This window comes from Muntiacus reevesi, chromosome 14 (genome assembly GCF_963930625.1).
Source record: "Muntiacus reevesi chromosome 14, mMunRee1.1, whole genome shotgun sequence".
Taxonomy (NCBI): Eukaryota; Metazoa; Chordata; class Mammalia; order Artiodactyla; family Cervidae; genus Muntiacus; species Muntiacus reevesi.
The window spans coordinates 57,837,282-57,849,569 of NC_089262.1; the positions used below are offsets into that span (position 1 = coordinate 57,837,282).

At 37.9% G+C, this 12,288-nt stretch overlaps 1 protein-coding gene across 1 annotated transcript; it reads left to right on the top strand.

The window, feature by feature from the left end:
- The first annotated feature begins 3,572 nt into the window (after positions 1-3,572).
- KGD4 (alpha-ketoglutarate dehydrogenase subunit 4) lies at positions 3,573-12,288 on the top strand. The gene is made up of 4 exons (XM_065905637.1): positions 3,573-3,693; positions 9,626-9,689; positions 10,597-10,784; positions 11,422-12,288. Exons 1-4 carry the CDS (start codon positions 3,652-3,654, stop codon positions 11,437-11,439), a joined length of 312 nt encoding a protein of 103 aa, XP_065761709.1. The 5' UTR covers positions 3,573-3,651; the 3' UTR covers positions 11,440-12,288.

Here is a 12,288-nt window from a genome sequence, read left to right on the forward strand (position 1 = left end):
CCCATGCACCAGAGCTGGAGAGCAGCCCGCCTCTCGCCACGAGTAGAGAAAGGAAGCCTGCACGCAGCAAGGAAGACAAGTGCAGCCAAAAATAAATACAGCAGTGTATACATGTCCAAAAAAAAAAAAAAGGAATGGAATGGAATGGAATGAGTAATCAAATGGCAGGATGACAGGAGGGTGATTAAAATTGAGCAGGAAAATAAGATAGAATTTGGGAATTGAGGCAGTTTGCTGTATCAGGTTCAACTCCTTTCATTATTTCCATCCTAGAGAGAACTAATCAAGAAGGGGCCTGGATGAGAATTCTGTGGAGTATGAATGTCAACACTTATAAAAAAATTCCAAGTAGAAAGAAGTCAGAGCATTTTGCTGGTACTCCTCCCCAAACAAAATTCATACCAATATGACCAGTAACTTATACTGCATTTGACATTTTCTAATCTTATCATTAGGTATTCTGGGGAAACTTCTTGGAATTAGAGGACTTGGAAAGTTTATATTTTAGTAAAATCTAAGTCATGGGAAATCTTTGTCCATTTTCTTCATTTCTTTCTTAAATATACTCATAAAGGAAAATGAAAAATATTAGTAGAAAAGTAGCAAAAAGTCTACCTGTGTCTCTCAAATGACTTCAGAATGAGAATCTAGCATTGTAGATTTTCACACAGAAAGTTGCTGTTTCCCTAAATGTAAATGGAGTATCTGTGTACTAGAAATCTAAGCTGCTGTTGCTTTTGAGCTTTCTTCCCTGCCAGCTTTACTGAAGATATGGGTGGCAGACTCTTTGTGACCTCGTGGACTGTGGCCTGCCAGGCTCCTCTGACCAAGTGGTTCTCCAGGCAAGAATACTGGAGTGGGTTGCCATTTGTCACTGACAAATAAAATGCAAAATATTTAAAATTTACAATGTAATGACTTGATGTATGTGTACACTGTGAAAGGATTCCCACAATCTAGTTAACATATCCAGCACCTCACATATTTACTTTTCCTTTTCTTGATGAGAACACTTAAGTTCTATTCTCTTAGTAAATTTCAACCATACAATGCAATGTCATCAACTATAGTCACCATTTTTTTTTAATAGGAGTTTTTTTTTTTTTCAACTAATTTAACTGGAGAAGAATTAGAATTTGTGATGGTTTTTGCCATACATCAACATGAATCAGCCACAGGTATACATGTGTGCCCCCTCCTGAACCTCCCTCCCACCTCCCTTCCCACCTGATCCCTCTGGGTTGTCAAAACCCAGAGGCTTTGGGTGCCCTGCTTCACGAATTGAACTTGCACCGGTCATTTATTTCATGCCTGGTTATATACATGTTTCAATGCTATTCTCAAATCATCCCACCCTCTCCTTCTCCCATTGAATTTGAAAGTCTGTTCTTTACATCTGTGTCTCCTTTGCTGCCCTGCATGTAGGGTCATCAGTACTGTCTTTCTAAATTTCATATATATGCATTAATATACAGTATTTGTCTTTCTCTTCCTGACTTACTTCACTCCATATAGTAGACTCCAGGCTAGACACCATTTTTGAACTTTAAGAACACGTTAGTTTTTCTGATTTCAGCAATGGTGACTTAAAAAAAAATTTAAGATACTTTATTTTTTAAAGCAGTTTTAGGTTCACAGCAAAATGGAGCAGAAAGTTCAGAGAGTTCCCATATACCTACCTCTCAGACACCCACCATTATATTGATACTATCATACAGAACAGTTTCACTGTCCTAAAAATTCCCTGTGCTCTGCCTATTTGTCCCTCCCTCCCCCCAACCCCTGACCACCACTGTTATTCTTATTGTTTTCATAGTTTTGCCTTTTCCAGAATGTCATATAATTGGAGTCATTCAGTATGTAGTGGTTTTTTTTTTTTTTTTTTTTGAGTACCATCTTTTACTACCACTGTTTATGAAAATTCAATGAACTACCGAATAGTTAAGGGGTGTGGGGGTGGGGGGAAGGAATTTTATACAAACCAAACTGAAGATTATAATCCAGGAAGCAGATTCTCAGAAAGCTCTGAGGACTGTTCTGCCTGTTAGAAGTCAAAGGCATAGTCATTTTTGAGACAAAGGACTGTGTATCTAGATGACAAACTGATTCTTCACATAAAGTCCACAAGGCATACTTAGTCCAGGTAAGCAGGAACAAATTGAGGGACAAGTCACTGTGACCCCTTACAGAGCTAGAAAAGAACCCTATTGTGTGAAGAAGTTACATTGCCAGCCTCAGAAGGCAGAAAGAAAGGGATCTTTATGGCTGAGCAGGTGCTTCCAACTTTGAGGAGCTCTGGTTAATGTGTAATGGAGATGCACACTGCACATTAGGGAGGCAGGAGGCCCAAAGGGAAGCACAGAGAGAATTTTGTTTAATTTTTCTTGTCCTGCCTTAAACTAAAATCTAAATGATATACATCAGTGCCTCTTCCCCTACAGCCTCCCCAGATCATATTGTCCAAACTATGACTGTTGGCCAACTTGATGGATTAAAAATAGTGTTTTAGTGTAGTTTAAATTTTTCTTAGAATAAGGGAGGTTGAATGTCTTTTAATATTTTTAAGGGAAATTTGTTTTTATTTTTTTTTTTAATTTGCCAGATCATGTGGTTTGCCCACCTAACCACTTTATCGGTCTGATTTTAGAATATGCTATGTGCTGCTAAAACAAGCTTTGAAAGCTTTAAAAACAAAACCAAAAAAAAAAGATTCCTGGTCTCCTCCAGACATTCTGAATCAGAAGAGTTCATATTCAGGTTAAATAACTCTCCTAGATTTAAAAAACATTGACTTAGATCATCAAAACAAATTTGTTGCTCTAAATATTTACAATAATGTAAGATGTTACATTACCTACAAAGTGGCTGCAACTTATTGTACTGTGTATTAAATTTTTAACATTGTAAACACTAATATTTACCATAGAATTTAACATTAATACAACTTGGGGGAATGATGGATGGCTCATGTTTCAAAAAAAAAAACTAGAACTTCTGAGTTTTCTCAAACTCGGAAGCAGGCAGCAGTTTAATATCAGGAATAATGGTAGAGAAAGGAATCAGAAAACCAAATCACAAGGAATCAGAAAACCAAATCAAGCAATGTTAATAAGCAACGGGAATGAACACATTGTAAAACTACTTCAGTTAAAAAAAAAAAATTAACAAATTTCTAAAAAGCAAGGAATATGAGACCCATAGAACCTACAGAGTCAGAATTGGCCACCACTCTGAGTTTGCTTCTTACTCCCAAATTTTAACAAGATTGTCCATTTTAGGTAGCCAAAAGAATTTATATTACTTATTTGGTTTCATATTACATTTCGGACTACGCTGAAATTAAAAACTGTCTATCCGGAGAAGAAATCGTCCTAGGTCACTCATAGGCTGATGAACAAAATAAATCCAACATCACAAATCTTCACCTGCAAAACGAAAACAACGGGAAACACGTGGGTCAGCTCCTCGTCGGGAAGAGAGGCGGGGCAGTGTCAGGCACAAGGGGGTGGGGCTAGCTCCACAGTGGAGGAGGGTCCCGAGCGCCCGCTCCTCCTCCGTGACGTCACAGGCAGGGCCCGCCCCCAGCCGCGCGGGACGCCTGTTATAACCGGGAGTCGCCAGCGCCCCGGAAGCTGCCCCTTCTCGGGGGTCATGATGGGCAGCAAGATGGCGTCTGCCAGCAGGGTCGTTCAGGTAAGGAGACTCGGTCGCCTTTCTGTGCCGTGGACGGTAGGGAAGGTGCTGACTGTAGCACCCGCGCTGGGGAAGAAAGGCGGTGCTGGAGGCTACGCGGTGACCGCGGCCCTGTGTAGGGCCAGCAGCTGCTTCCCCGGGTGTATGTGAGAATTGGACCTTGCGCTTGTTGGGACGGGCAGTGAAGCCAGGGACGGGGCTGACGATTCGAGCCAGGCCGAGGGAGTGCATCTCCGCAGGTGGGCACTTAGCTGTTGCAAAGTCCCTGGACTGCCCTCCACCGAGACCTCTTAGAGATCCTCTTAGCAGGCTGCAGGCTTGGCTGCCCTGGCAATATCCTGGCCAATCAGCGACCGGCGTTGTCTAGGTTTGTGGCGAATCAGCCAATCGGAAGGAAGGCGGTAGAGAAGTGAAAGGAAGCGACCCTTCGCTCTGACCCAGTGTCCCTTCAAGGTCTTGGGAATGGCCAGAGAACTGGCCCCGCGGGCTGCGTCCTCGCCGGATACTCTCCTCCACCAACCAGACTCTGGTTATAGGCCTGATGGGGGAGAATGGAAAAAATATATATTTAAGTTTTTCTGTAATGTTTTTTTCCCTAGTTTAGATTGGCGCTAGAGGGACTTTATCAATCCACTCATCAGCTACCAACGCCTGACAGCTTTTGTTTTTGCTTCTCCAACTGTGGTCTTTAGCTTAAGTAGGAAAATTAAACTTGGTCTATAAAGGGCGACAACCTCCACTTTTGTGGTTGTTTTACTGGAGTTTTTTTCCAACTCAAATTGCATTATTGTAAGATTAACTTTTAACTTTGATATGAGAAGTGCATTTCCCTTTTCACAAGTACATCTCTTGAAAGACTTTTTCTTAAGTTATTTCGCTCTGAAGTATAATCTTAGATCCCAGTCTTTGCTCCCATTGCAACAAATGATCCTCACTTATACATTCAGTGGGTTATTATTAAGTCTTAATTAAAGATTTTGTGAGGATAGGCAAACACCCAACAAAGGACCAGTATCCTTAATAGATAATAATATGTATCAGTAATATATAGCCCAGTTTTTTAAATGGGTAAAAAAACTTGATAATGCACAAAACAAGATATTTGAATGAGCACTAAGCCAATGAAAAGATATTCAACATCATTACTTGCCAGGGAAATGCAAATTAAAACGAGGAAACCACCAAAATTATTAAAAAGACTGACACTGACAAGGGTTATGAGAACATGAAGCACCTGAAACTCTCATCCATTGCTGGTGGGAACATAAAAAGGTACAGCCACTTTGGAAAACTGTTCTGTGGGCCTTTACTACTAGTTAGACATACCTACCCTCTGTTCCAGCAGTCTTACTCATAGGTTTATTATACCCAGGAGAAATGAGTGCATATACCTATTTAAAAAACAAGATAAAAATGTTCATAGTTGCTTTATTCATAATAACACCTAAACCAGAAAATAGCCAAATATCCATTAGCAATATAAAGTGTGGTAGATTTGTTAAAATGGAACAGCACACAGCAATAATAAAGAACTATTAATACATGCAACAAAAAAGATGCTGTGAGATACAGAATAAGGAATGGCCTGTCTACTTCTAACAGAGCTGCAAAGACTTATATTCACATTCATAAAACAAAGCAGTATGTGCTGACAACATGTTAACGTTAGCAAAATGTGTTGGGTATTTCTGTGCCAGGCCTATACTCAGGGCTGGGACCACAGGGCCAACAGGACAATACATGGTGTCTCCACAGAGCTTAGAGCTTGTTGATGGTATCTTGAAGAGAGAGTAGTATTTCAGCAGACTGGCACAAACTGATAGGAATTCACAAAGCATGGTATCACCATTAAGTAGAGGAATTTGGCTGGACGCAGGGTATTTAAAAATAATTTTAGAAGAGTAAGTTATAAATGCCTGCTGAATGTCAAGCAATATATATTTGATTTGTTTGAGATGATGCAGTAGTAGAGAGGAGAAAATCATGTAGGAAATCATTTAACTGTATAAGACACAGGGGAAGAAGGTAGGTAGTTGGGTTAATTCAGGGTTTGAGATTTACAGCAAGGCAGTTGAGAGTGCTAAGAGGTTGCTCAGTGGACTGTGGGTCTAGGCTAGAGGAGAAAGGAAGTAAAGTCACGATGGAACCACTTGACTGGGAGAAAAGGGAGAGATCAAGGAAACGAAGGGCTGCCTGAAACTGATAGTGGGAAATAACAAAGAAGAGAGTAAAAGGCTGTAGTTGAGTTTGGATTTTAGGTTAAGATTTTAGGGATGGTACAGCTCTGAACTCAGTAAAGAATTAAGAATAAAAGAAAAGAACCTTTCAGGAATAGACACTAAACTGGAAAGAATACAAAGGTCAATGGGCAACTTAGAAGTTTTCCTAAAGGAAATAGTAGAGGAAAGGAGAATTAAAAAAACAAAACGCAGATAACGATTGAGGCCTGCGCAGGTCCTAACCTGTCCGTGGTTTGGAGTTGCTATCTGCCTCATAAAGCAAAGTAAGTAGAGGGATGGTCTTCTGAGAAGGCAAGAGTTGTCTTCTCCTCTGAAAAAGCCTCTAACATAGTTGACTTTGGCATCTTCCAAGAATCGTGGGGCAGGGATTGAGGCAGCATGAGGCTGGGTTTTCAGTTGAGGGAGAAAGAGAAGACAGTAGTTCACTTTTAACTTAGCCTGGGCTTCATAAATCGTAGAAGTGGATTCCTTTATAAAATATAAGTTTCCTCCAAAAATCAAAGATAATGAAAAAAGATTAAGGGGATTCAGAGAATGTCATAGAAGTAGATAAAGACAAGATGATGCAACTTTTGTATAATATGTCTCTGAAAAAGTGAAAGTAGAGTTGACCAAGTCTCAATACCTATAATTTAATAGAACTTTCCTGATACAAAAAGAGACTTAAAGTTATACCTTGTAGTTGAGAGATTTGACCTAGCATGTTGACTAATGGGTATATTCTAGTAAAATTGACTTTTAAAGAAAAGAATTATTTGGTGATCCAAGCAACAAGATCAAGCACTTACTAAGTTATCAAAGTTTTCAACAATAAACTTCTTAAAGGAAAACATGTGGATAGCATATTTAAGGTAGTTAAGGAAAGAAAATGTAAACCTAAGCTTTATCTAGCTGCACTGACCTTCAAGTATAAAGGCCGCAAACTCTTCTAAACCTTTAGTAACTCAGGGAATACTGTGCCCCAAAGCGCTTCCTACCAGCTCTCCCAGGGAATGAGCATCAGACAACTAAGGAATACTTAGTTGTACTTGTAGCTGTTTTAACACAGGAACTGGATATAATCACTGAGTGTATTTAACTGTAGAATAAAGGCTAGATAATGCAGATAAGGGAGAAAGACGTGTTGGTAATATTTGCTCTGACAGTATCTGTCTAATAAGACTTTTAAATGAAAGAATAAAAGGAAGAGTATACAGAAAGTAGAATAAACTTGTAATTGCCTCTGGTTATTAACTGAGCCCTGGTGGCTCAGAGGGTAAGGCGCCTGCCTGAAACGCAGTAGATCCGGGTTCGATCCCTGGTTCAGGAAGATCCCCTGGAGAAGGAAGTGGCAGCCCACTCCAGTACTTTTGCCTGGAAAATCCCATGGATGGAGGAGCCTGGTAGGCTACAGTCCATGGGGTCGCAAAGAGTCGGACACGACTGAGCAACTTCATTCATTCATTCATTAACTGGTAGTAAAAGATGGGGAGGGGTGGCAGAGAAGAGATTACCATTAATTACTTTCATTCTTCCTAGTGATAGTGAATCAATAGATAGTATCTCAGAAACAGGCAATTAAGAGTATTATCTAAAGGTAACAGCATAACATAAACATTATACAAAAGTACAGATCTAAATACCAAAAAACCAACAACCGACCAACCCCACAAATGAAAGCAAAGAAAAAGATCATAGGACAAAGAATGTTAAATAATGATATGACAGAAAATATACCAAATTTATGAGTTACAAATGTAAGTGGTCTCACTCCCCTTTTAAAAGTATTCTCAGGTTGGCCAACAGATGAATATTTAATGTTATATATTATATAAGAGGCACAGCTGAAACAAAGAGACTTAGAAAGGTACAAATAAAAGGATAGCCGACTGATCTATAAGGGCATATTACTATGCTTTTAAGTGTACAAAAACTATATTGAGCTGGATTCTTTCTCCCTGGTATATGTACACATGTTTAAGTGTGTGTATACATATTCACATGCCTGTACACTTAACCCTGACTGACGAGTGGTCTCTTCACTCATTTGTCTAATGTTTGCTGAGCATGTACTGGGTACTGTTGCAGAAGTACTTGATTTTCCATCTCTGCCCTTCCGGGAGCTTTGCTGTCCTGTAATCACTGGCTCATTTATCTGTCCTCTACACAGTATTCTTAAGATGTTCAGGTTGCTGTGGAAACATAGGAGTCCTTTTTAAATCGGATTTATGGATGAGGAATCTTCTTAAGAGAAGAGTGACAGTTGAGCTGTTTTACAAGATTGTCAGGTAAAAGCAAAGACATGGAAGTAGGGTGGAACCAGGCAGAGGTTTCCTGGCAGAGCACATGAGCTCTCAGTTGAAGGAGGGTGGAAGTGGTATGATGAGTTAGGGAAATAAAAAGTACTTCAGAGTACCTGGAGTGAGCGGTACCATGGTGGGGAATGAGACTGGAGAGGTAGGGAGAGGCCAGATCCTGATGGACCTGTAGGTGCCAAATGCCAGTTTGAAGTTTATCTGGAAAAAGATCAGCCTGGAAGATGGATAGAACACTCTTTCAAGAAGCCTGGCTATGAAAAGAAACAGTTACTAGACAGAGTGAGAAGTTATTTTTAGGGTTCTGTTTTATTAGTCTCAGCATTTTATATATATTCAGATGATTTCATACTGAAAGTTCTGCTTAAGTTCTTCTGTAGCATTATCTGGAATTTTAGTGATAAAAAATTAATACTCTTCAAATATCTTATTAAAAAGTTATCTAAATACATGTATTCCTATGGGTGTAGGAAAAAGAATAAAGTTAAGAGTTACCAGATGTTTAAATCTATTTTATGTGTGTTTTGAGCTTATAGATGATGTTTTTTTCTTTATGCTTTTCTGTGTTTTTACTAGTTTTTTGTACACAGAACATGTGTTACTTTTGTTGTCAGAAAAAGTTTGTTTGATTACCTAATTTTCAGTATGCTTTTTATCCTATTCTAAACAACTAAGTATTAAAACATAGTACAGAAACAATAGTCAGTACAAGTCAAGGAAACTTCCATTTCTTACCAGTCAGCAGGGTGAGTTAGAAGTCATGCAACGTGAAATCCATGTCACCTTATAGGGTTGTTTTGAGATCAGTTGGCAGCACAGTACAATGTTTTGTGATGTGTAAAGCACAAATTTATTATGAATATCAAATAAGATAAACGGTAGCTCATAGCCTGGCTGTCCCTGTTGGGGAAGGCACAGTTATTCCTTTCTCTGTGGCTGCCCTGGGTCTTCGCTGCAGCGCAGGCTTTCTCTAGTTGCGGCGAGCAGGGCTGCTCTTCCTTATGGTCGTGGGCTTCTCATTGCGGCGGCGTCTCTGTTGTGGACCGTAGGCTCTAGGCACATGGGCTTCAGTCGTTGCAGCTGACGGGCTCTAGAGCACAGGCTTAGTAGTTCTGGCGCTTAGGCTTAGTCGCTCTGGATTGTGTGGAAATTGCCTGGCCCAGAGAGCGAGCTGTGTCCTCTGCATTGGCGGGTGGATTCTCATCCATTGTGCCACCAGGGAAATACAAGAGTAAAATTTAACAGTAACTTTTTTAATAGAAAATTTGAAGTTGCTGTCAACTACTAAGTTATTTTAACAAAGGTATCTGCTTGTGGGATTCAGTAGATTATTTCTTATGTAGTTAATGAGATTCTCTTAGTACTTCATTTCTTTCTCATGCTTTTTTTTTCTTTTAGGTAGTCAAGCCACATACTCCATTAATAAGGTTCCCTGACAGAAGAGACAATCCTAAACCAAATGGTAAGCTGCAGTTTATTTAGACTAAAAAAATATGTACAATCAGATCTATATATGAATATTTTATTATAGACTGTTTTTCATTTTAAAATCAGGTTGACAATTGTAGCATAGGTCACAGTGGTATGTTAGGTTTTTAATGATACTGAGTTAATATATGGGAATTTTTGTTCTACCTTTTCTTCTGTCCTTCAGAAGAATCTCCCATGTTTATATATGCAGAGATTATGATGAATAACCACCATTCCTATATCTTTCTCCCAGCTAACCTTCTCTTTTTCATTCACTCATATATCTGTTCATTCAATCAGTAAATATTTCTTGGATTGCCTTAGAACCTAGTAGTCATTACCCATTAAAGTAATTGAAGATTCTGAACAAGTTCTGTTTTTCTTTTACTCGTCTGTTTTTCTTTTACTTGTCTGTCACTGTCTTTATTATAAGATACTCAACCTTTAATTCAGGGAGAATTTTAACAAATTTTATATGGATATTTTTAACTTATTGTAACTCTTGAAGAATATAGGTGACAAACAAGTCTGGAAAAAAACAAATCTCATTTCCATCTACCAGCTTTTTTATTCTCCATTGTATGATACTACCTGTAATCTCTACCATAGGGCAAAACTTAAGTAATGTCAGTTATCCACATGGATTGAACTCCACTATCTAAAAATTTCATTATTTTATGAACTTACTCAATTTAGTAGTTCACTCACTTAAAACTACCTCATTTGCTTTAAAACAAACTTATGAAACTATATAGCTACCCAACCAAGTTACTCTATAAGACTTACCTCTTGGAATTGTAATACTTATCATTTTAAGAGTAACTTGATTATTCAGTAATAAAATAGTATTTTAAGACCCTGAACAATCCTTCTAAGTTGTTGTTTTTTTAAAATTTCAGTATCAGAAGTTCTACGATCAGCAGGACTACCATCTCATACTTCCTCAGTTTCGCAGCATTCTAAGGGAAGTAAATCGCCAGACTGGCTGATGCATCAGGGTCCACCAGACACTGCAGAGATAATAAAAACTTTACCTCAGAAATACAGAAGGAAACTTGTGTCTCAAGAAGAAATTGAATTTATCCAAGTATGTTATTGCTCTTTATCACAATACTGTGGAAGAAACCTTAACATTATTGGCTTTGGAATTTCAGATGCTGATTTACATGTTCTTCCAATTGTCTTGTCAAGGTGTGTTCATACCTAAGACAGGGATGGTCAGGTAGGCCAGGACTATGAGAAATAATTGATGTTTGAGCCCTCAATAAATGTGCTTGAAAGAATAATTTTATTTAAATATTTAATTATTTTAAATTCTTTATTTGGCTGCATCTGTTTGGTTTTTTTGTTATTGTTTTAATTGTAGGCATTCTGGATCTTTGATCATTGAGGCATGTGAGCTCTTTAGTTCCAGCATGCAAACTCTTAAATTGTGGCCTGTGGGATCTAGTTCCTGACCAGGGTCCTCATTAATTTTTTTATAGTGTAAAGGACCAAGAAATTCGAGGACCATTTACCTAAGTCAAATTTGAGTCCCTTTCAGATCTGAAATTCTTTATAATATTGATATGAGATATGAGAGCCCAAAAGCTATGAAAAATCTGAAATTTGTTTTAAGACCTAAAGATCGTTGCTTTAAAATGTCTCAGATTTGTATAGTTCGCATGAAAAATTTCTTTGTAAGTGAAACACCTAATCTTATTGCTTTATTTCTTCCTTTTCAGCGTGGAGGTCCGGAATAATCACTGACAATGAGGCTGCAATGAGAAGAGACAATGAGACTCTTCTTTTAGAAGAGTCTTTCTAAAAAAGGACTTCCAGAATGACAAATGAAAAATTGTATATTAAACAACTTTAATAAATATTCTGTAAAAAGAAAAAAAAAGATGAAGTATAGAAAATTTAGATGGACACTTATATCTCCTAATTTATGTATCTTGGTCAGCTTCTTTAGAAGCTTACCTGATTGTTTATATACTTTATACCTTAATTAAAGTATACATTTTAAAATGTTAGCCTATTAATTTACTTTTGATTATCAAGCATAACTGTTGAACTATTGAAAGCACACAATGTCTAGTGAACCATCAAAGGCTTCCAGTAATTTCACTTTTCTTTCAGTTTCCGTTTAAACAATATATTTGGCAGAATTGCAGCTTTCTGGAAGTAATTTTCCTAAACTTGAATGAGGATCCATGAAATAATAACTCCATTATTTGTTCTTACTTCTCAGTGTTTTTGCATTCACAAAGTTACTGGAGCTTATTAATAATAAGCCAAACAACTGGCTTATTAACAAGCATATCCTACTCTAAATGATAAAAATATACCCATGGTAAAATAGTTGACTTTGTGGTATTAAGACTATGGAGTTAACACATATTATATGTAACCTGTATTCAGAAAATGCCAGAGTATAAAATGGAAAATGAGATCAAAATGAATATAGCATAGGAATAACATTTGACCAGAAATTGTAATTTATTATGTTTTCAGGGGGGTTAAGAAAGTCTTGTTCTTTGGCTTATCTCTTTGTTTTGATTGTGATCATGTATACAAATCCTGATAATCATAAACTTTCTCAAACTTAA